The sequence below is a fragment of the Oryx dammah genome, unplaced genomic scaffold (genome assembly GCF_014754425.2).
Source record: "Oryx dammah isolate SB20612 unplaced genomic scaffold, SCBI_Odam_1.1 HiC_scaffold_12, whole genome shotgun sequence".
NCBI lineage: Eukaryota > Metazoa > Chordata > Mammalia > Artiodactyla > Bovidae > Oryx > Oryx dammah.
The window spans coordinates 62101858-62126917 of record NW_024070196.1 but is presented as its reverse complement, the minus strand read 5'-3'; the positions used below and the strand labels follow the sequence as shown (position 1 = coordinate 62126917).

The 25060-nt window shown below is 43.3% G+C and overlaps 3 protein-coding genes across 7 annotated transcripts in view; 1 reads left to right on the top strand and 2 right to left on the bottom strand.

Annotated features, from left to right (window-relative positions):
* The window catches only part of RNF10 (ring finger protein 10), a 37806-nt gene extending 37112 nt beyond the window's left edge, over positions 1–694 (bottom strand). For 2 of the 3 annotated variants that reach the window (XR_005722972.1, XM_040250880.1), the window contains exon 1: positions 231–692. The gene's annotated coding sequence lies outside the window, so the exon portion shown is untranslated. Of the gene's footprint in view, positions 1–230 lie in introns of all 3 variants that reach the window. The other variant, XM_040250881.1, reaches the window with a different exon arrangement.
* A 52-nt stretch (positions 695–746) lies between these two features.
* On the top strand, positions 747–16159 carry COQ5 (coenzyme Q5, methyltransferase). Of its 3 annotated transcripts, none has more exons than XM_040250876.1 (7): positions 747–972; positions 3882–4031; positions 6762–6983; positions 12797–12903; positions 14326–14414; positions 14990–15101; positions 15186–15970. In XM_040250876.1, exons 1-7 carry the CDS (start codon positions 771–773, stop codon positions 15285–15287), a joined length of 984 nt encoding a protein of 327 aa, XP_040106810.1. In that variant the 5' UTR covers positions 747–770; the 3' UTR covers positions 15288–15970. The 3 variants fall into 3 exon arrangements, with proteins under 3 accessions (XP_040106810.1, XP_040106811.1, XP_040106809.1); XM_040250877.1 differs by having other exon boundaries at positions 758–1398; XM_040250875.1 differs by having other exon boundaries at positions 763–981; positions 15186–16159.
* A 1973-nt stretch (positions 16160–18132) lies between these two features.
* Positions 18133–20625, bottom strand: DYNLL1 (dynein light chain LC8-type 1). Its single transcript, XM_040250878.1, has 3 exons — positions 20460–20625; positions 20115–20252; positions 18133–18563 (listed from the first exon to the last, which is right to left on the bottom strand). Exons 2-3 carry the CDS (start codon positions 20244–20246, stop codon positions 18426–18428), a joined length of 270 nt encoding a protein of 89 aa, XP_040106812.1. The 5' UTR covers positions 20247–20252; positions 20460–20625; the 3' UTR covers positions 18133–18425.
* Positions 20626–25060: the final 4435 nt, after the last annotated feature.

Genomic DNA, 25060 nt, shown 5'->3' with positions numbered 1-25060 from the left:
CCATTTGTGAACTTCCTAGGTTCATAAGATGGAAAGACTAGAGAACTGTCTTTCCTATGTCTATCATTCAGAGTAATCTAGCATAAATTTCTCAAGATTATTCTGCACACCCCTTTCATACAAATCACCAGAGAATTTCGATCAAAAAGATTCCTAGAATCCATTCTCAGTATCATTTACTGATTCAAAAGCTCCTTTTGCCCTCTTCCGCACCGGAAAAAGGGAGCTACTTGATATCTCCGGAGTTAGTACCACCGATTAGAGATTCCCTGATGGCTCAGATGGTAAAGAATCCGCCTGTAATACAGGAGACGCAAGAGACGCGGATTCGATCTGGGCATGTAAGAGATAAGCGTATGATCCCTGGCTTGGGAAAATCCCCTGGAGAAGGAAATGGCTACCCAGTATTCTCGCCTAGAGAATTCCATAGACAGAGGAGCCTGGCGGACTACAGTCCGTGAGATCGCAGAGTCGAACACGACACTAACACACACTACATATTGGCAGGATTCAGAGACCTGGCATCTGGAGTGACTGGGGGCTCTCCCTAAGGTCCGTTGATTCCTTGTGAATTCTATATTTAATTTGAAGACGGAGAGAAAGGGATTTCGCGTACTCAAAGACGAAACAGCCTCAGGATCCCAGAGATCCTGCAGAGCTACTTAACATCAGGTTTCAAGACGCGTTCAGCTAATAATGTCTCCGGTCGGCCGCCGTCAGCTGTGATGCAACGCTACGTCCTGTCTGACAGCGGTCACCCGACTGTCAAGATGGCAGCCCCCAGGAGCTGGGCTCTATGGAGCTTCTGCGGCCGTGGGTGGTCGCGGGCAGTGTCGGGCTACAGGCTCCCCGGGCTTCGTAGCTGCTCGCCCAGGGGCCCCCTGGGTGCACGGCTCTTGTCCCAAGAGAAGGAGGCAACCGAAACGCACTTTGGATTTGAGACTGTGTCGGAAGAGGAGAAGGGGGGCAAAGGTGAAAGGGGTGAGAGGGTGAATGGGGAGCTGACCGTCTAGTTTCTTTTGCCCAAACCAAGGGTTGATTTACCGTCCTGTGAGCTCCGCTGAGGGGCTTCCCAGGTGGTGCTAGTGGTAAAGAATCCACTGGGTCGGGAAGATCCCCTGGAGGAGGGCAGGGCAACCCACTCCAGTATTATTGTCTGGAGAATCCCTGTGGGCAGAAGAGCCTGGCAGGCGGACACGACTGCTTCAAGCCACTTAGCGCGCACGCACGCGCCTCTGATGCATTAACTTGTGCAGTCCTGACCTCCAAGGAGTACCCTTAGTCTGTCTCTGCCAAACTTAGAGCCTCCTCTTTTCAAGTAATTATCACAGAACCCGATCAATTGAGCATTTATGATGTGCAGACATTATTTACAATTCTCATTTCAACTTCCTGATGGTGAGTATTTTTATTCCATCTTACTCATGAGGAAATAGAGACTTAAAGGTTAAGCAAAACCTTGCCCAGTTTAACGTAGTAAGTGGTGGCATTACTGTTCCAACCTAGTTCGGTCTGACTACTGAGCCCATATTGTTAATCTCTTGCTAAAGGGATATGCCGTCTTTATAGAAAGAAAGAAGGAGACTTTTCTATTAATATGTGCCTCAGCTTCCAAATTTGCCAGGTAGGGAAGAGAGTAATTTCTTTCATAGAGTTCTTGTGAAGATTACATTACTTCATACACTAAGGAATTCTGAATAACGCCTGGCACTTCATAATTGCTCAATAAGTGTTAGATATTGTTCAGCACTTTCTTTGTTTTCACCATAAGACTTGGGAAAAGAAAAGACCTGTTTTAAAATTCTAGCTGTACCATTTGTAATGAAAAAGGTATTTTGCTCACATTACAGATAGATAAGGTGAGGCTCTGAGAGGTTCCTTAACTTGGCCTGTAGTCACCCAGGAAATAAGAAAAAGAGCCTACAATTGAATTTTTTATCCTCTTATAAGCTAGTATATTGTATTACCTTTCACCTCAACCTTACTAAATACATAGCTCTACTATAATTCCTTGAATATCAAATTTAAATTAACACATTTCATTGTGAATCCCCAGAAAGTTAAGACTCATTCATAACTGTGTTCTCAGCATTTGATGCACATTAGGAGCTTGATAACTGGTTGTGGGGTGAAGTAAGTGGAGCCAGGTAAAATGATAGTAAACTCCATAAGTTCATCTTCCCAAAGTTCCTGTGGCTGCAATTCCAAAATGTCTGGGGTGGCAGTATCGACATCCCCGTGGTCATGTGTCTCCTATGATTCTATTGACGTTCTGTTCAAATTTCACCTCTAAGGTTATCCCTTTTCATTATTTTGTTGCACTTTCATTTTTGTAGTCCAGTTTCCTCTTTCAGTTATCTAGTTTGCAAAATGCCACAGAGATTCCCAGCTGAGATCAGAAGGCAACACAGCTACATGCTTTGCTGTCTGATCGTGAATAAGGGATGTATAGTGACCAACCCCCTACAACTGTGAGAGAAGTGACATAACTGGTTTCTGATCGTGATGCATATCTCTTATTTATGCATGATTTATGGACTGAAGGACTACTAGCAAGATTTGTACTTTATGGAATTACTCACAGTTAATATACCATTGTATTTGAATGATGTTCCTAGAGGACTGGTGTTATTGAACTAAACCACAATAACTGAAATTCTTGCATATTAGAACCACATAAAGCAAGAAGGGCTTATACTCAGTGAGTTGAGCCTCAGTGTCCCTCTAAATATCCCAGATGTTCAAAAGCAAAGAGCAAGCTTATAGGATCCCAGGGTTGAGAATAGATATTCAAGACTGAGTGAAAGGAGGAGGGCTCTATTGTCTGCTGATTCAGCAGAGCACAGTAATGTTTTGGGTCTTAGCAGCACATTTCATCTGAGAAACTCAACATATCTCCGCTTCTTTACCTGATTCAGTCCTTTTGGCAGGTAGGTAGGAGGCTTGCACTGATATTGTTATCTCATGAACAGAAATGGAGATGCAAAGAAGTTAAATGTAGCCTGTGCTTTGAAGCATCTTGATAGTAAATTCCTTAACTCTTCAGCCAGTCCATATTCCACATTCTTCCTTGGTCCTGTGGAGTCACGGGAACCCTCTACAATTCAACTTGGCCCTGATTCACATCCTACCATTCATCTGCCCACCAAGTTGAACCTGCGGTTTTTCTCAGTGACACAGGCAGAGATGAGCTGAGGTTTTCCCATCCATTTTTCATGTCTTTCTAATGGATTTTGTTGTCTTTAATTATACTTTTAGAAAAACTCCAATCCCCCCGCCCCTTCCTCTAAGAAATGGAAACTGGGAAACTCCCTGGTGGTCCAGTGGTTAGGACTCGGCTTGAATCTCATCCTTGGTTAGGGAACTAAGATCCCGCAAGCCATGTAGTGTGGCCAAAAAAGAAAGTGATTTACTACTAAGTATGTGCATGGCATTACTGCAAGGTAATGGTCCTATGTGAAGCTAAGATAACAGAAAAGAGGTTGACTTATTTCTTACTTGAAGCAATTTAAGCCTTTTTAAATTCTTTATTTATTTGGATACACTGGGTCTTAGTTGCGGTAGGCAGGATCTTCCGTCTTCCTTGTAGTATGCAAACTCTTAGTTGTGGCATGTGGGATGTAGTTCCCCAATCATGGATCAAACAAGGTTGCCCTGCATTGGGAGTGTGGAGTCCTAGCCACTAGACCACCAGGGAAGTCCCTAGTTAAGCCTTTTTTTAAAAGCGGTAACGTGCAGATTTGGGCATCAAGCATTATGTCTTGGCTCCACCTTGCAGATAGTTAATTTTATGGGGGGAATGGGGAACTTTCTTACATTTAGGACTTTTCCAGGTTAATATTATTAGTAGCCCAGTCATGTTGTATTTTTCTCATGTCAAGTCTATCAGGTGTTTGAAAGTGTGGCCAAGAAGTATGATGTGATGAATGATATGATGAGTCTTGGTATCCATCGTGTTTGGAAGGATTTGCTGCTCTGGAAGATGCGCCCGTTTCCTGGGACCCAGCTGCTGGATGTTGCTGGAGGCACAGGTAATGTCCAGTTTGGTCTCCTTGGGTAACACTGAGCTCCTTTTATAAAAACTAGTTTCTCTTGTTGTAATGAGCTAGCTCACCTTCCATAACGCTGAACATGGTGATTGAAAATCAATACACTTCTCAGAAAGATTTACTTTTTTCTTTTTTTAGTTTTATTTATTTAGGTTGTGCTGGGTCTTCACTGAAGCTCAGGCTTTTCTCTAACTGTAGTGAGCAGGGGCTACTCTCTAGTTGTGGGCATGGACTTCTCACTGTGGTGGCTTCTCTTGTTGCAGAGCACAAGCTCTAGGGTGCACAGACTTCAGTAGTTATAGCACGTGGGCTCAGCAGTTGCGGCTCCCTGGCTCTACAGTGTGGGCTCAATAGTTGTGGCTTAGTTGCTCCTCAGTATGTGGGATCTTCCGGGATCAGGAAGTGAACTCTTGTCTGCTGCATTGGCAGGTGGGTTCTTTACCACTAAGCCACCAGGAAGCCCACTGAATGCCAATCAAAAACACAGAATATCAACTTTGTGCCTGTCATTTTTCTAAAATTCAGAGGATTACGAAGTAAACTGACCAATTTTTTTTCCTCCAGTGTCCTTTCCACATCTAAGCAACTATTTTTGCTTTCTGTTTAACCTTTAGCTCACTTGCCCTCTTTCTTGGCTGAGGAAGGGAGGGGCTTTTATAAGTTTTCAAGGCAGCCTTTTCTGCCTAATCTACTATCATATCAGATATCAAAAGCTCTTTTATTGGAAAAAAAAAAAACTCTTTTAATGCATGGTCCTTTGTTTCTTGGTGCACACTAGGCATTTGGAGAGAAAAATGTCATATAATGTAATAATCTATACCAATAGGATAATGTATGATAATAAACTGCAATAGAATAATGTCCATGTTTATGTTTGGCTTTGCTGGTGTGATCCTCTCCCTAAAAGGAAGCACAGAGGGCAGTGAAGTAGAGGACATTAGCAGAATCTATCAAATCTAAAATGCTTTTTAGTCTAGGACCCCACAATTCCAATTCTAGACATTTAATCTGGAAAAAAAAAAAAAAAAACTTGCACAGAGATATAGCTACAGAAAAGTTTCAGTCAGAGCTGCCACCATCTCCAGTGCACCCCAGCCAGTAACATTACCACATGCCAACAACTGCCCATTTAGAAAATGCAATTAAAAAGTAAGCCCATATATTTTAAAAAACATTTAAAACATACAGTAACAAATATGCTCACATTGCATAATTTTTAGTAACAGTGAAAAGTTGGAAGTAACCTATTTCTACCTCAGCGAAGAAATGATTTTAAATACATCAATACTATAAAATATTAATATTAGGTAGCTATTTAAAAGAATGAGAAAAGCCTATGAATACTGATGGAACAGTATCAAGGACATATTAAGTGGGGAAAAAAAAGAGAAGTTATATACACTGGATATAATATAACCTTCATTTATGTTTTTAAGTTGTTTCATTTGAGTACATATTATTATATTTAAATTTATAGGAAAGTGACTGAAGAGTACCTAATTGGATGGAGAAAATGGAAAACCTAAGGCTGTATTTCTTACAAACAGTGTAAGAAGAAAACAAAGACAAGGAAACAGCATTATAAAAAGGGAAATATGATCCTGAAAGCACTGGCTTTGCCTAAACAATATTTACAATGTGGTCACAATAATGTAAACACTTGATTTTCTGCTTTTAAACTCAAACCATCAACAAAGCACAGAAAACTTAGAGCTATAGAACAAATATAATGTTATCAGGCTTGACAGAACATATACACACATACACACACACATATATATATATACACACACACATATATATATATAATGGAAGGTTGAAAGGAGTCAAAAGATACTATCTATAGTTGATGGAATAATAAAACAAGGTGGGAGGGATAAACTTGGAATGAGATTAACAGATATATTCCTCTACATATAAAATAAGCAACAAGGACCTAATATATAGCACAAGGAACTATAGTCAATATCTTGTAAGAAGCCATAATGGAAAAGACTCTGAAAATGAAAATATATGTGTAATTGAGTCATCTTGCTATATACCTGAAACATTGTAAATCAACTGTACTCCTAATTAAAAAATAAGAATTAAAAGAAAATATAGATTAGTTTATTACTCTAGGTTACACAGCTATCTGTGAGGAACTATTAAAAGTGATATAAATATATTGGGAGCACAGAGGCAAGCAGAGATGGGGGCAGGATAGCTCTATAAATTTTTTGAGGAAAGAAATAGCTGTAACCAACAGAAGAAACCGCTAAAGGGATTGGGAAAGATGGTCTGTGGGGAACTGAACTGGTTATGGGAAGTGGTGGGGCAGTGAGTTGTTGTTGCTTGTGAGTATACCTTCATGTTACTGTCACAAAAATTATTAGAAAAAGACTAGGAAGCAGTACACTCAGCTCTTCCCACTTGTTATGTCTGGAGAGTGTGGATATGGCAACTTTCATGTTTTATTCTATATATTTAAGTATTGAGCCTTTTAGAGTAAGAATGTATCCATGCATTACATATGCAGTTTTTAAAGGTTTTTTATTCAAAGAATCTTAGCAGTTAAAAAATTGCTGTTAAAAAAAATGAACTATTGAAATGAGTACAGCCTTTCAGTTTTCATACACTCTTCAACCCCTGTACCTTTGCTGCTCCTTTTGGGTTTAAGAAATGCTGCAGTTGTGTTTGTGTTTGATCTTTCCTCCTGTTGGCTTCCCACAGGTGACATTGCATTCCGGTTCCTTAATTATGTTCAGGCGCAGCATCAGAGAAAGCAGAAGAGGCAGTTAAGGGCCCAACAAAATTTATCCTGGGAAGAAATTGCCAGAAAGTACCAGAATGAAGAGGATTCCTTGGGCGGTTCTCGTGTCATGGTCTGTGACATCAACAAGGAGATGCTAAAGATTGGAAAACAGAAAGCCCATGCTCAAGGATACAAAGCTGGTAAGTCCTGCAGAAAGTGGACCTGGAGGAGATGTTTATAAGATGGAACGTGTACAATGCTGAAGTGCTTTCTCTTCCAGATTTCAAAAACTTATAGATACATAGGAGTGGAAGATAATTTGTGGGGCCGAGCCCAGCATGTGTACTATTGCATATGTTATTTCAGCAACCAGTTATCAGCCTCAAGTCACAGGGGAGACAACCCAGACCCAAAGAGGTTAAGTATCTTATTCAAGTCACACAGTTTAAATGGCAGATCCGAAATGTGGACTGACTCTTTGGGTCTCAGCTCTTGAACCCTGAGACAGAAGTTTGGCTTTCAGTTCCCAGCAGCTCTCTCATGACCCCAATGCCCTATTCTTGAGCCATTTCATCCCCCTCCCAAAACTAAGCTCTGCCTCAGCTTTCCAACCTGGCGGTACCCAGCCAATGACCAAGGATCCATGGGACTCCCAGGCCTGAACATATGCCACGTGGGGCTCTCTTCACAGGCAGTCTTTGTTCCAGAACCCCCTGTTGGGTTGGCTGGGGCTTTCAGGTCTGCATCAAGGTCTCATGGCTCTTCCCACACATCCTTGCTTCCTCTTCTTTTTATTTTTTTTCCGGATGTCTCCCCTCACCCCCAACCACCACCACCACCCCCTAGAAAAGAAAACTTTGCCCTCCTACCTCTATTTCAGCATGGGTTTCTCAGAGGGCGCAGCTGATGCAGTTGAAGAATCACCTGTAAATGGTACTCTTCAGACTTTCCTTGCACAGTCTGCTGTTCAGCCAAGGGGAAAGTGACTGGGTATCTCCAGGCAGCTGCTGCAGCTCCCAAATGGACAGTTTCTGCTCTAGCTTAAAGATACACGTTTTACATTTGGCTTTCTCTTTCAATATTTTGAAATACTTTTGCCCCAGTATTTTGCCTTAGTAGATGTACTGATCTGGCAGCTGCAGCATGTTTACCCAGCTTTTCAGAGCCACTGTACTGCCCTCTTCCACACTGATCGAGCACTGCAGGCAGCCCCAGTGAGAGGCAGTGGCACCCAACAAAAAACCCAAGTCCCTCGGGTCAACATCAGCACTTCTCTCCTCCCCCACCACCTCCCTACCACGAGTGTCTATGGTTATTTTAGCTTAATTCTTCCTCCTCCTACTTCCACCCCCAGAACAAGCTGCCTAGACGAACTGCAGCCCACTTGGCCCCCCAGATGAAGGGCTCTTTTGTTAACCATCAACACTGATCAGAAGGCCAACAGTCACTAGTGTTTCTAGACAAAGGCACTGTGTTCTTACTCCTACTGAGAAACATGTTTCCCTTCTCTCTGGTGCTCAGCTATGAAGAGTGGAGAACAAAGATGCAAATGATGGGTAACGTTCCACTTCTAGAATCATCTCTGCCATAGCATAGCTTGCCTTTCAGGCTCTCCTAACAGCAAAGACAGATCCACCTGTGTAGGAATCATTAGGTGCTGCAGAGTTTGGTTTTATTTTTCCTCCTTGCTTTGAAAGTGAAATGAAAGTCGCTCAGTCATGTCCGACTCGTTGCGACCGCATGGAGTCCTTGGAATTCTCCAGGCCAGAATACTGGAGTGGGTAGCCTTTCCCTTCTCCAGGGGATCTTCCCGACCCAGGAATTGAACCAGGGTCTCCTGCATTGCACACAAATTCTTTACCAGCTGAGTTACCAGGTACCAGTCTCCGATGATAATACCTTTACAACACATATCATGCCAAAATAAAATTGAAACTAAGTAGAAGGATCCTAGAAATTATTTAATAATTATAAAAGTTAATGTATAAAGGCATTTTTGTGCATAGCACTATTATATGTTTTATTTACATGTAGCACTTCCTCCCAAAGTAGAAGCTTGGAGGGCAGAAACCTTAAAAAGATTTGATGGGTTATAAAAGTGATATATTTGGGAAAATTTGGGATGTTAGAAATCAAACATTTGAAAAATTACATTATGAAGAGGTTAATATTAACCATAGTTCCAGCATCCAGAGATGACCCTCAGTATGTTAGTATATTTGCTCCCTAGCTTTTTCCTAATCATTTCCTTTTTATAATATTGACAACCTCTTGGAGATACAATTTAGTATTCTGCTTTGTTTAATTCAGCATTGTATCATGCTGAATTAAACAAATTTTTCCATGTTACTAAAAATTTCTGGGGACTGCCCTGGTAGTCCAGGGTTAACACATTGCCTTCCAATGCAGGAGGTAGGAGTTCGATCCATGGTCAGGGAGCTAAGATTCCCTCATACCCCTCACAGTCAAAAAAACCAAAGCATAAAACAGAACCAATATTGTAACCAAATTCAATAAAGACTTTAGAAATGGTCCACATTAAAAAAAAAAGTCTTAAAAAGAAAAATTCCTGGGAATTCCAGTGGCCCAGTGGTTAGGACTCTACATTCTTACTGCAGAGGGCCTGTAGAAGCTAATGTATGTAAAGTGATTACATAGACCTCGTCATCGTCATCGTGGGCTTAGTAAGCAGTAGCTTTGATGATAATGTTGTTAATGTCTTCCTCCGAAAAATCAAATGGCTATGTTAAAGGGCATGCTCATTGCTGAGGCTCTTGTTAAATACTGTTAGTGTGCCTCATAGGAAGATTATTTACATTTACCTTCCTCTATGAAGCCTCCTATGAAGTCTGAGGAGGCCTTACAAATAGCTGTGGAAAGAAGAGAAGCGAAAAGCAAAGGAGAAAAGGAAAGATATAAGCATCTGAATGCAGAGTTCCAAAGAATAGTAAGAAGAGATAAGAAAGCCTTCCTTAGAGATCAATGCAGAGAAATAGAGGAAAACAACAGAATAGGAAAGACTAGAGATCTCTTCAAGAAAATTAGAGTTACCAAGGGAATATTTCATGCAAAGATGGGCTCAATAAAGGACAGAAATGGTATGAACCTAACAGAAGCAGAAGTTATTAAGAAGAGATGGCAAGAATACACAGAAGAACTGTACAAAAAAGATCTTCTTGACCCAGATAATCACGGTAATGTGATCACTCACCTAGAACCAGACATCCTAGAATATGAAGTCAAGGGGGCCTTAGGAAGCATCACTATGAACAAAGCTAGTGGAGGTGATGGAATTCCAGTGGAGCTATTTCAAATCCTGAAAGATGATGCTGTGAAAGTGCTGCACTCAATATGCCAGCAAATGTGCAAAACTCAGCAGTGGCCACAGGACTGCAAAAGGTCAGTTTTCATTCCAATCTCAAAGAAAGGCAATGCCAAAGAATGCTCAAACTATGGCACAATTGTATTCATCTCACACGCTAGTAAGGTAATGCTCAAAATTCTCCAAGCCAGGCTTCAGCAATACGTGAACCGTGAACTTCCAGATGTTCAAGCTGGTTTTAGAAAAGGCAGAGGAACCAGAGATCAAATTGCCAACATCCGCTGAATCATGGAAAAAGGAAGAGAGTTCCAGAAAAACATCTATTTCTGCTTTATTGACTATGCCAAAGCCTTTGATGGTGTGGATCACAATCAACTGTGGAAAATTCTGAAAGAGATGGGAATACCAGACCACCTGACTTGCCTCTTGAGAAACTTATATGCAGGTCAGGAAGCAACAGTTAGAACTGGACATGGAATAACAGACTGGTTCCAAATAGGAAAAGGAATACATCAAGGCTGTATATCGTCACCCTGCCTATTTAACTTATATGCAGAGTACATCATGAGAAATACTGGGCTGGAAGAAGCACAAGCTGGAATCAAGATTGCTGGGAGAAATATCAGTAACTTCAGATATGCAGATGACACCACCCTTATGGCAGAAAGTGAAGAGGAACTAAAAAGCCTCTTGATGAAAGTGAAAGAGGAGAGTGAAAATGTTGGCTTAAAGCTCAACATTCAGAAAACTAGGATCATGGCATCTGGTCCCATCACTTCATGGGAAATAGATGGGAAAACGGTGGAAGCAGTGTCAAACTTTATTTTGGGGGGCTCCAAAATCACTGCAGATGGTGATTGCAGCCATGAAATTAAAAGACACTTACTCCTTGGAAGGAAAGTTATGACCAACCTAGATAGCATATTCAAAAGCAGAGACATTACTTTGCCAACAAAGGTCCATCTAGTCAAGGCTATGGTTTTTCCAGTGGTCATGTATGGATGTGAGAGTTGGACTGTGAAGAAGGCTGAGTGCCAAAGAATTGATGTTTTTGAACTGTGGTGTTGGAGAAGACTCTTGAGAGCCCCTTGGACTGCAAGAAGATCCAACCAGTCCATCCTAAAGGAGATTAGTCCTGGGTATTCATTGGAAGGACTGATGCTGAAGCTGAAACTCCAGTACTTTGGCTACCTCATGCGAAGAGTTGACTCATTGGAAAAGACCCTGATGCTGGGAGGGATTGGGAGCAGGAAGAGAAGGGGATGACAGAGGATGAGATGGCTGGATGGCATCACCAACTCGATGGACATGAGTTTGGGTAAACTCTAGGAGTTGGTGATGGACAGGGAGGCCTGGCGCTGCGATTCATGGGGTCGCAAAGAGTTGGACACGACTGAGCAACTGAACTGAACTGAACTGATGTAGCCTCCCTACTGAATCATACTTCGTGTCTGATTCACTGCATGTCGAATAATATTGAAGCTGAATCAGGATTCTCAGAGGATATAGCCACCCTGATAGGCAGCTCCCTTGGGTGTTTTCTAATTCATGACCAGACTTGGGGTCAAGATACTTTGCTTCTCTGTGAGTCCAGTAGAACCAATATAACTATGCTAAATTATGTACTTAAAATAAATTCTAATGACTATCTGAAGTAGGTACTATTATTGACTCCACTTTACACATGAGGAAACTGGGGCAACGTAGTTTATCCAAAATCATATAGCCAGGGGCTTCCCTGGTGGCTCAGTGGTAAAGAATCTGCCTACCACTGCAGAAGACACGGGTTTGATCCTTGGTACGGGAAGATCCCACAGGCCATGAAGCAGCTAGGCCCATGCTCCACAGCTGCTGAGCCTGTGCTCTAAAGCCCAGGAGCTGCAGCTACTGAAACCGTGCACTGCAACTACTGAAGCCCAGGAGCCTGGAGTTTGCGCTCCCCACCAAGAGAAGCCACCACCATGCGAAGCCCATGCACCACAACTAGAGAGTAGCCCCTGCTCTCTGAAGCCAGAGAAAAGCCCTCACAGCAACGAAGACCCAGCACAGCCAAAAATAGAAAATAACTCTATTCAAAAGCTTGATTAAAAAAAAAAAAAGGTCATATAGCTAATAATTGGGGAAGCTGGCATTAGAACCCAGGCAACACCAGGACCTGGGTTCGTAACCACAGTGCTTTACACCTAGTTGGATAAAAATTGCTTAAGAGTAAGGCATAACTAAGTAACCAGTGTCTACTCTGAGAACCTTGGGGGAAACTTTCTTCTAAACTTCAAGGACACCAAAACTTCAGGTTCTCAGGACTAAAGGACACGCTGAAGGCGGTGGCCAGGAATCCATTGGAGAAGGCAGGTGTGTGTTTTCTGACACTGCTTCAGATACCACATGTGTGATATTCCCCGAGCACCGTGCAGTTCTCCAATTCTCCAGCGCCAGCCAGCTGTCCAACAATTCAATTCAGTTCTAACACTAATTACCAGAGTTAGATTCCACAGGTTTAAGGGCTTATTGCCACAAGACTGCCCCCAGTTCACAAGACAGCCACAAACAGGGTGTTCAGGGTACCCATACTTCTGTCCAGCTGACTACAAATTCAGGGGTTCCCACAACCCCCTTCCCAGGTTTGACAGTTCCCTGGGTGCAGAGGAGACAGCAGTCCAGGCTGAAGCCAGAACTGCTTTTCTCTTTCAGGACTTGCCTGGATATTGGGAGATGCGGAAGAACTGCCCTTCGATGATGACAAGTTTGATGTTTACACAATTGCCTTTGGGATCCGGAACGTCACACACATTGATCAGGTAACCAATGGCTGCATCTGCTGGCGTGACCCAGGATATTAGCTCTCTAGGGGTGGCTCCACAGTGAATGAGGAAAGGGAGAGATTCTTCTCCAGGCCGAGCTCCTGAGTTGAATGTTTCAGGCCGAGAGGTCTTAATCCTTTAAATTGCCAATTTTCCTGCTCACAAAATTAAAAAAACCAAAACCACAGAGCAGATCCCCATAGAAGCCTTTGTTGTTTGAGTTGGTATTCGTATCTTTGAGCCTGCCAGTCTTGCTCTCTCATGTCATCTGCTTCCTCCCTCTCCATGAAGCCTCCTGACTCAGAGTTTGCAGATCAGAGCAATTCCCAAGGCTGACCCAGGAAAAGGCACTCAGCCCCTATTTTGGCAGAAGGTGGCTAGATTCACGGATCCTCTGTTGGAAGAAGGGAATGTTCAGCCCTTAATTTGATGCAGCTCTTCTTTTACTTCTACTTGAACATTCTGTCCAGACATTTGAAGATGACAGGCGAGGCCCTGAGTTTCATTTCTGTAACGTGGACTCCAGTTGCCTGGTTGCCTGCTTTGGGTGGGATGTGGTTTATGGTGTATTTTAATTTCATTTTATTCCTGTGTCTATAGCCAGTTTATTATTCTTTTTAAATTAAAAAAAATAAATTTTAATAAATTCAAAGCTCAAGCAGCACAAAAGGGATATATCACTAAAAAATCTTCATCCTTGTGTGCTAACCATTCAGTGCCTCCTCCCTCTGTGGTCACCAGTTTCTTAGTGGCATATCTTTGCAAAGATGTCTTGGGCATATTAAGCATATTCATTTCCTTTCTTTAATAAAAATATTAGCATATAAAACATTTTGCCCATTACTTTTTCCCTTAAAAATATACCTGCAAAAAAAAAAAAAATATATATATATATGTATCTGCAGACTTTTCCACGTCAGCACATAAAGAACTCTGGCTCTTCCTTTTTTAAATAGCTGCATAGATTCCGTTTGTATATATATTCCCTAATATAACCAGTCTCTCATTGATGATTAAGATGCTCTGCTCTTATGCTGTTCAAATCGTGCTGTAATGAATAACCCCACATCATTTCCACAGTAGAAGCATTTCTGTAAAATAGACTCTTTGAAGGAAAATTGCTGGATCAAAGAGGGATAGCCATCATGATTTTGAGAAGTAATTCAAAAATTGCCCTGCCCCAATCTGAGTCAGTTTAGATTACTCCAGGTAGCCTTCTCTAGTCATGGGCAGTGGAATGGCTAAAAGATTGAGGAGACTGTGGGTTTGTTCTGCTGTTACAGCTTCCCAACTGAGATTGAACATGGGATCTGTGGGAAACACGCTTTGTAACACCCACAGAAGCTAGTGCCGCCTCAGCCTTCTAGAGATGAGTGAGGGTTGCTGAGGGGTGTGTCCCATTGTTCTTGTCTTGCTCAGGCACTACAGGAAGCCCACCGGGTCCTGAAACCAGGAGGGAGATTTCTCTGTCTGGAGTTCAGCCAAGTAAACAATCCCCTCCTATCCAGGTTGGTACTGTTAACAGGGCTTGATTTTCACCATCCAGCCAAGGGTTTCCCATCCCCAAATGAATAGAAAATAGCCAGTAGCTTTAAGCAGGAACCTCAGAGTCCCTGAGTCCCTGGTGAGGGACAGTGCCACCTCTGTGGTCAGCCAGTTCTGGATGATAACACCTAGACCAGAAGAGTCTCAAACCAGTAACCAGAGACTCAAGTGGGCCTGCATATGTATTTTGTTTGGCTCATGGTTATTTTAGAAAATTGACTTAAATGTCTATATTTTAAAATTGAGAAATTTTACATAAAAATTTGGATTTCCAACTTCACTTGAGAAATCAGAAATATGGCAACCCTGGTTAAGCCCATATTCCCACAAGGCAATAATCAGAGCTGGGTAGTAACTGCCCCTTCCCCATTTTTGTGGACCTTCCTAATTGTGCCTGTCACCACACCCTCAACTGGGTCACTTATTTCAGGTACTTGCTTGACTCCTATAGGCATTTTTGAGTTTATAATCCCAGGCTTAGACCTTCTTGCTTATTAACGGTCATGTTCTAATCTTAATCTTTTGCCTTTTTGTTTAGGCTCTATGATGTATATAGCTTCCAGGTCATTCCTGTCCTGGGAGAAGTCATCGCAGGAGATTGGAAGTCCTACCAGTACCTTGTAGAGAGTATCCGACAGTTCCCATCTCAGGTACAAAAAAATCTGCAGCTTACAACCCAAGGCCCCACAGTTGAAATCCAGGCAATTTCTGCTGTATCTTTCTTTGTGTTTTAGGAGGAATTCAAGGAGATGATAGAAGATGCAGGTTTTCAGAAGGTGACTTATGAAAATCTCACATCAGGCATTGTAGCCATTCACTCTGGTTTCAAACTGTAACTCCTTTAAGATTCTGAAGCATGAACCAGTCACATCGTCAGAAGTCTGGAGCTGGAGGATAATCCAGTTAGTGTGACCAGCAGCAGGACATCTCTACTTGAGGTTGTATGCCTTGGACCCATACTCTGATGTGACCAATCTCAAAGTGAAAGAACCAAGTTCCTGTCACTTGACTGCAGCTTTCCTTAGGGGCTACTTCAGGCCTTCTCCCAGAGTTATTTGTCTGTACTTTTGCTTAAGTCCTATTTTTTCTTGGCTGTGCAGTATGTGGTTAAGGTAAAACCAGCACTAAAACTCAATTTTGAAGTGTATTTGTAGCTTTTCTGCCAGTGCTGCCTTCCAGAGGGATAATGAATCATTTGAATCCAATGATGATTTGAACCAGAAAACTTGCTAGCTATACCCAAGTTCACCTTTCAGCCTAGGACTAAGTCTGGGGCCAAAAACCAAGGCCCAAAGTATAGGGCTAAGGATCACAACTAAAACTGTGCAACTGAAACACTAAATGAGTTTACAATTTTCATGGATTTTGTCAGTTTCTCCTTGAGGGAGGTGAAAGAAATACACTTTCTTCATCATTCATTCAGTACTCTTCCACCAAAAGCCAGTATTGGGTCCTCAGTTCCAGTCATGAAGAAAACACCTTGATAAATCCTTGTTGAAAGAATAAATGTACCAGCAGACTTCTGCTTTCACATCTAAAAAATTGAGAGCTTGTCAGAATACATTTGAAGAAAGGATCTTATAGCCAAAAAAAAAAAAGTTTGGTAACTATCTAGCCAAGCCCCCTCCAGTACACAGCAGAGCTAGGCAGAGCTTAATATAGTCCACTGTTTGATGTTAAAATCAAACCATAAATATTTTCAGTATGGTTGAAATTTTAAGGTTTTCTTTTTTGCAGGGGGTTAGGGGTGGAAGAGGGCTAGTAAGAAATTACAGAAATCAACCTGGGAGTTGCTGGCAGTTTAATTGCAGAGAACTTGCTATTGTTGAATCACTAAAGTTATGTCCAACTCTTTGCAACCCTGTGGACTGTAGCCCACCAGGTTCCTCTGTCCATGGGATTTCCCAGGCAAGAATACTGGGGTGGGTTGCCATATCCTTCTCCAAGGAATATTCCCGATGCAGGGATCGAACCCACATCTCCAGCATTGGCAGGCAGATTCTTTACTCCTGAGCCACCAGGGAGGTCCTGCAGAGACCTCAGTTCAAAGCTATTTGAAATGTCTTCAGATGTGCTACCTCTCGCCCCAGCACAGAAGGGGTCATTTATGTACCCTCACTCACAAGATCTTGCCCCGTCATTGAAAAGCTTCCAGATACAGCTCTCTATATACAAGTGTCTCAAAGAACAGCACCTAAGAACTTTTGATACAATGCTAAACCTTAGAAAAACTTTCAGCTTAGATTTTGTTTTCTGCCAGTTGGAGCCTTTGAAATTAACAAGGATCAGGCATTGAAAAATCTTCATAGGCGATCAACCCAGTCCTATCGCAGTGGCAGTGATTCTCATATCTGAATCAAGAAATAAAAAGTTAAAAGCTGTCACTTTCTGGTGATATGGGCCAGGTCAAGTTAGAACTCCCACTGTCCAGCTGTTTATGGCCTGAAAGCAGCTATAGGCTCTTTGCTGGACTACTTCTAAGAGCTAAAATCGACAAGATTGATGCAGCTTTGGAGGTCGAATACCTGCTGGGTTTCAAACAAATATAGATCACAAAAGTGGGAAAGGAGCTAGAAGATAAATTACAGGAATCTTTTCAGTCTGTTCATATAAATCCAAACCTAAATCACCCCAATTGCAGCCCCCTGTTCCACAGTACATCCTTATCCTTTTCCTGCAGAAAGCAGGAAAAACTCTTCCATTTTAATTACCCTAGAACAGTTTTTTGCTTTCTACCCTGAAACTTTCCCAGTCCTAACATTGTTCAGCTTCATCAGAACTTCTAAAACCCCAAGTTCTCATCAAGAAAAAGTCTCCAAAGATGTTAGACTTAATAACACTCTTAAGATGGAGTCATTGATCAATTCAGATCTATCACTTCCTCTGTGTAGCTGTAAGCCTGGCTGCAAGGTCTAAAACAAAGGAGCTTTACCTCATATAAACACTGAAAACAAAGGGAAACTAAAAGCCAGGACCTTCCTTGCAGCTTCCCAAGATGGTGTGGGTTGTTTGAGCCTCTGGATCATTTCCTTTATCTACAAAAGCTGTCTGCTGTACTTGCTTTTATTCAGAGATCTGTCTTCCTAAAACTGATAGCAGGAAAACTTTACTTATCCACAACTTTAATTGGGCCTTTTAATGAAAGCTTCAACTCACATGTGAACACAGCTAGTTAAAAGCACAGCACAGCAAACTTGTAAGTTTAAATTCCTGCAGACTTTATTAGAATCACATGGAGGACTGCTGCTCAAAAGCTTTTTCCCTTTAAGACCACCTTTAATCTCTAGAGTATACTTTGGCCAAGGCAGGGGAGGGTAAATGTCTAGAGCCCAACAAATTTCTCATTAGCCCCTTTCTCACCAGCTTATTTCCATTTTACAGCCACAGAAAAAGGAGTTCCACGACACATTCATCATCTCTTGGGGCCTAAGGCCTAGAGCATTCTATAGCAGGAATCACAGAAGGAGGACTGTATTTATCAGGTTAGGATAAGGGTTCTCAACACGCACTTCTGAGTGGTATTCTTCCATGCACAACAGGACCAGGATGGGCAAGAATGAAACTCAAGAATGTTGAACAGGCTAGTCTGTTACATCCCACAGAAACTTCAAGGAATCACCCCCACCAACCTACCCAAGATCAAGTAATAGGCCATCTTCAATAGATTTGAACAAACGGTAATTAACGCACACTTCTCCAACAGATTTATTTCTTTAAAGGAATGGATTTTGAAGAGAAAAAACATGGGGCAGAGAGGTATGGAATAGAAAATAAATACAAATGTAAGCTGTTTTACTAATTGCTTTATAACCACAAACTAGTACAGAGAATGCCCTGTACAAAACACAATAAAGGTTCAAAGATGGAGGTGTTCCCTTAGGCAAGGCTGAAGACTTCAGTCTCTGGTATTTGGAATTTAGGCTGCAGTCCTTGTTTTTGGATGGATCACTGGGTGTGTGGCACAGTCCATGCTTTTAACCAGATTTGAACAGGAGAATAGCCACTTGGCCCAGGTAGAAGTAGATGAAGTGTTTGGTTTCATGTGTCACATAACTACCGAAGTTCCTCCCCACGATGCAGTGCCAGGTGGGGTTGTACTTCTTGTCAAACTCCTGGGGGAAGGAGGTGGAGAAAAAACAGAATTTTAGTGCTAAACCTGAGGTCAGAGTTTGCCTCCTAGATAAACAGAGCCTGTAGGAGCAGAAAGGAGGAACTTCGGCATCTGCAAATTCTTAAAATGAAAGAATGTTCCCCAGCTCCAAATCGCCTACTTAGTGCATTAATGCAAACATACTTGCAGTCTGAGCTAAACTGGGAATGGGGGCTGGGGGAGGTAAAAGTCAGAAAGGGCAGCCTCTGAGAGTGCCTTGTTATCATGGTAATTACACCTTCTAACTTCTATAATATACAGGGACAGCAGGTGACATTAGTTATAGTTTACCCTCTAGTATTTATCTCTAAAAGAACTAAGCTATCCTACTGTATGATGTATGACATGTACCCCCAAATCCAAGAGAATAGTATTTAGCCCAAAATACCGCCATTGTAACTGATTTTATTGCTGAAAACAAAAGGTTTCCGAAAGAACAGAGCCTCAGTGAGCAGCTAAACCACTGGAGAATCAAAATTTAAAGGACAAGACACTTGGCGCTCCACTGTCCCCGTAAAAAGCTGGAAGCAGAACCTGACAGCCACCTGGGCAAATCTTATCTTTACGGTCAACAGCCCTTCTTCCCCCATCTATCCTGATGGCGCCAATCTACCCCACCACCTGGTCCTCAAGGCTAGCAAATTGCACTAACAACTTCCCCTATTTTTCCCCACCCCTAGAAGCTCTAGGAACTAGAATGCCTGTGTCAATTTCATCACTAGATAGCTCTAGGTAGGGGCCAAAGCTAGTCTTTCTCTGAAATCTTTCTCTATTAAAGTATTACGAGTCTCGGGCCAGTTAGGCGAAATTTGGCTACTACTGTATTGTACACAGTGGGAACGTCTTTCAGATTAAGCGGACTAACATTCTTACAGACTAGACAAACGCACTGCTGTTGCTGTCTTTATCAGAAAAGGTATTTCTGTTCCATCTGAAATCTTTCATCTTCTCATTCTCGACTGGAACCCTCCCACGACTTAGGCTGCCAGTTTCCTTCCCTTCTAGAAAACACAGCTCGAGAAGTTGGCAGACCTGCAGCTTTCTACAGACTGCCATTTACCAATCCCCCAACCCAGTCCCCAACCACCACCACCCACTTTCCCTCAACTGCCGACTGACTCCCCACTGGAGGCTGGCAATATCTCCCTCCGGCCCTGCTGGAAACACCCACGCAGCTCCCCCCTCTCCAACACCCAGATGGATCCTGGGCGCAGCAATCATGCAGAAGGGGGAACCGCTGCTCCCTGATCCTAGAAACCGTTGCTAGGTGGCGCTTTCCCCGTGGAGCTGGGTTTAAGAAAAAAAACAAACTTCGGGCGCTGAGGGGCCGATCTTCAAGATAAGTGCAAAATTAATTTGCGTCCTTTTCTGGAAACCTCTACACCGCGCCACCTTGCGTGCCCCCAAGGATCTCTGCCAGCACACTGGGGACGCATTATCGAGGAGAAGGAAGTTGTGACTCGCCCCAACAGCGCGCAAACTGCCCGAGCCCCCGCCCGCGCCCCGTCCTCACCTTCTTGATATGGGCCGCAATGTCCTTCTCTATATTATACTTTTCCAATGCCTGAGTAGCACACTCCACCGAGTCCTGTTGCATCTCCTCCGACATATCGGCATTCTTGATTACGGCCTTCCGGTCACACATGGTTATCTGAGGGGCGAGGCCGAGGCAAAGGATGAGGGGTTGGGAGTATGGGCTGCAGGCGCAGTTTCCCCGGTCCACTCTGCCCGCCCCACCCCACCCCGGGACGACGACCCCCCCAACCCACTTCTCAGGAAGCGCGAGCCGCGCGAACAGAAAGCGGGAGAAGTCCTGCAGGGGACGAAGCTGGAGAGCGGAGCCCCCTGAGTTTCTCACCAAGGAGCAAGGGCTGGCCGACTGCAACGGTCTCCTGGGGGAGGGGCTGGCGAAGCTCACACCCGCGTACAGAGGCGGTCGCTACCGAAGCCGTGGCGCATCTAAGGAGCCCCACGCCAGCCGCCGCCGCCTAGTACCTAAGCCCCGCCCTTCTCCCGTCGACCCCGCCCCCCGCCGAACGTCCCTATTGGCTTGACGCAGCCCTTAGAACTCTCCCATTGGCCCATAGACTCAATGGTTCCCTCAGGATCTTTCTCCCGCATTTTGTTGCAGACCACAATGCACCGCTCTCGGCGTCGGTTACCCCGGCAATGGGCCGCACGAGGTGAGGCCCAAACATCGCGAAGATGGTGCTGGGGCGGGGTGGCGAAGATGTACCCGGGACTAGAGAGATGCAAAGGGAGCTTCCGCCAGGGCCGAGAGAAATGATTACAAATTTTTTTCGGAGGCTGTCCCAGGATGCATTCGCGAATAAAGACAGTCTTTGGAAGTTGCGTATACTACGTGCCCCCTCGCCCCCCGAGGTCAGAAAGAATTACCCTTGCGACTGAGATAGTCAGTCCCTTCACAAAAGGGTATCTCTTAAGCTGGGAGGAATTCTTGAGCAAGTGATCGATACAGTCTCAGAAAAGAAGCCCTAGGGTTTGGTTTAAAGCTCTGCTGTCTCACTGTTGAAATTCTTTTTAATTTTTTTTTAAACAAGGAACGCCACATTTTGATATTGCATTGAGCCATGCAAATTATGCAGCCGGACTGCCTCAGAAATATAGGGGATGGGGGGTGTCGGAGATCCTCAGGAATGGAAGAGGGCTTCCTTATAAATTAAAGATTATTCCCAAGAGTGGAGTCTCCCGGCTGGGTAATGCTGATCTCCGTTAAGGGGGTGGGGGACCCTCTGGGTGAATTTGGGAGTGCTGATGTGGGGTGTGACCAGGGTAGGGCTTCTTGCTCTGATGAGGCAGTCTTTCCGGTGTGGGAGTTTCTTGGTGGCGATTTAACTCTAGGGGCCGTGGTGTCCTAATAAATAAAAAGGCATCCCTCAGAGGTATTTCCTCTGGTTTAGGGAGACTACGCTAAGCTAAGCTAAGTCACTTCAGTCGTGTCCGACTCTGTGCGACCCCATAGACGGCAGCCCACCAGGCTCCGCCGTCCCTGAGATTCTCCAGGCAAGAACACTGGAGTGGGTTAGTAATTTAAAAAAAAAAAAGGACTTGGGGTGGGGGATTGGGAGCAGGGTCAGGTCTGGCTTTAAATATTTAAATATTAGCCCTGTCATCTTACTAGAAACCCCTCGGGGTTTCTAATCTGTAAGGGGACTAAACATAAAAGGAAACCACTACATAGGTATATTGGGAGTATTAAATAAACTAGTGCATTTGAAGTTCTCTGTACATAGCAAGGGGTCCCAAAGAATCAGACACAACTGAGCGACTTCACTTTTTTTTTTCTGAATTAGTGACAGTGGGTGGTCAAATAGAAATAGGCAGAAATATAAACAGAAAGCTTTTGGTTACATGGTTAAACTGGTAACTTGTTTATAGGCTTTCCTGGTGGCTCAGATGGGAAAGAATCCGCCCGCAATGCGGGAGACCAGGGTTCAATCCCTGGGATGGGAAGATCCCCTGGAGAAGACAATGGCTACCCACTCCAGTATCCTTGCCTGGAGAATTCCATGGACAGAGGAGCCTGGAGGGCTACCAGTCCATAGATTCACAAAGAGTCAGACATGACTGAGACACTAACGCTTTCACGCTTTTGTTCAGTGCATTTGAAGTACTCTGCACATGGCAAGGGCTGGAAGAATTCTGCCAATAACTATGAACTTAGGGAACTGTCCCAAGAGTCATGACAAGGTTTTGAACTAACACTTCAATGCCTATAATGTGTTTTTCAACTTCCATACACAAGTTACCAGTTTAACCATGTAACCAAAAGCTTTCTGATTATATTTCTGCCTGTTTCTACTTGACCACCCACTCTCATTAATCCAGGGGGGAAAAAAGAAAAGGGAAGTTGCTCAGTCCTGTCTGACTTTTTGCGACTCCATGGACTGTAGCCTGCCAGGCTCCTCCATCCATTGGATTTTCCAGGCAAGAATACTGGAATGGGTTGCTGTTTCCTTCTCCAGGGGATATTCCTGACCCAGGGGTCAAACCTGGGTCTCTGGCACTGCAGGCAGACTCTTTACCATCTGAACCAGCAGGGAATCCAGAGCCCCTTACAATTTGATCAAAGACACACGAGAGTCAAAGAGAAACAGGTGGGAATAATCAGAAACTCTGGTAGGACACATGCTTATCAATTAAATTAGGAGGCTTTTCCCAGTTTCAGGTTTCCAGTGGTGGGGTTATTTATTTGAGGACTTAATGTAGTTCTACCTGGTGTCACTCTTGAGGAAGAAGTTGCATTGGCAACAAGAGAGGGGCTGGGTTAGTGCTTCTACCTGACTTGGGTGTATGATTCAGAGCTAAGGAATCTTAACTATGATGCCAGAGCCTGAATCTCTCTTGGGGGCCTTTACTTTTCATAGATACAGTTTTTACTCCCTGTGATCTATGGTTTGACCAGCTTCTCCTTGTTTGAACAGAAAGAGCTGAGAGTCCTTAAAGGGATGAGGTAAAACAGCCGCTGTGTATCAAGTGGTTGCCTACCAGCCAGTGCTTTGCATTCACTCAGTTGTTCTTCACAACAGCTGTGCCTAGGACCCCTTTGCTCCTATCTCCCTCTTGCCATAACTTCTACTCATTTAGATTTCAGTAGAAGGAGGCTCAAATACCTCCTTCCCTAGGGAATCATCTCTACTTACCCTCTATCACCACATTCAATTACTCTCTACTGAAATAACTATTATTTATTTCCTCTATGGTACTTGCCTCATTTATTCCTTCAGAATAAATTCACGTGAATTATCTCATGTATTTATTTGCTTGGTTATTATCTATCTGTCCCTGCCTGTCTTGTTCACTGCTACATCTTCAGCTTCGAATTCAGTGTCTGCCACATAGCATGCATTGACTTAGATATGCATCGAATTAAACATACCAGGTCTTGGTTCTTCCCTGGTGGTCTAGTGGCAAAGACTGCGCTCCCAGTGCAGGGGCCCCAGGTTCTATCCTTGGTTGGGGAACTAAATCCCACATACTGCAACTAAAGATTCCAAGTGCCGCAACTAAGACCCAGCACAGTCAAATAAATAAAATTTTTTTTAAATACCAGGTCTTATTTCCCCATTTTACAGATTAGAAAACTGACTTTCATTAAAAGCTCAAGCTGTTAATTAATGAATAAATTCCAGGTCTGGATGACCCTAAAATCCATTCTCTTAACTTCAATATTACTCTAATACATTTAGCTAAGGAGCTAAGGAGACAGTGTGCATTTTTCTTACAGTTTGAAGAAAAGGAGATTGAAATGGGATGATATTAAGGTTTTCTAACAGATAAGAGGATTTGTTCAATAAATGCCTATAGGTTTTTTCCCATTTATAGCACCTGCCTTCCCTAGAGTCTCCTGTGTTTTTTGCCCATCTCAACCGGCTCTTGACCCTAATTATTCCCTTTTAATTGAAGGAAGAGCACTGTCAGACACTCATGCTTTTCTGCCCTGTGTTTAACCCAAGAGATCTTTTGAGGGTTATTGTTTCTAGTAACCAACTGCCTTTTTCATTCCTTTACCATTTATTTTTGCTAAATAATTTCTCATTTCCTATGTGCTTATAGGATATTTATTGAGGCAGGCAATAAATATCTCCTAGTTGTGAATGAAATGTACTGTGTAGGATTTGGATGCTTGAAATATTCACCCAGAGTTAAGTTACAGCCCCATCCTCGAGTTTCTGCTTCACAATAACCTAATCTTTCCAACATCATAGGGGGCAAGCAGGTAACATTGAATGAGCTGAGGGAAGAGGTAGAATAGGGAGTGGAGGGGGCTGTGGCAAACAGAAAAACCTGTTTAAAGGTGCCAGTCAGGGAATTCCATGGTGGTCCAACAGTTAGGACTCTGTACTTCCACTGCAGGGGGCATGAGTTCAATCTCTGGTCGGGGATCCTGAAAGCAGTGGGGCCAAAAAAATAAAGGTGCCATGTTGCCACTTGGGAATATTGACCCAGTTTTGCTAAATCATCTGATTTTCAAGACAGACCAGAAATTGGAATTATTTTTATTATAAATACCATCATTTTCAAATTTGGTCACAAATTCATTTCTTAAAACACAGTGCAGGACTTCCCTGGTGGCACAGAGGATAAGAACCCACCTGCCAATGCAGGAGACACAGGTACAATACCTGGTCCAGGAAGATCCCACGTACCTCAGAACAACTAAGCCCATGCACCACCACTGGTGACCCTGCGCTCTAGGGCCCATGAGCCACAGCTAATGAGCCTCTGTGCCCCCAGGCTTCAACAGTATCTGAACCGTGAACTTCCAGATGTTCAAGCTGGATTTAGAAAGGGCAGAGAAACCAGAGATCAAATTGCCAACATCTGTTGGATCATAAAAAAGAACAAGAGAGTTCCAGAAAAACATCTATTTCTGCTTCATTGACTATGCCAAAGCCTTTGATTGTGTGGATCACAAAAAACTGGAAAATTCTGAAA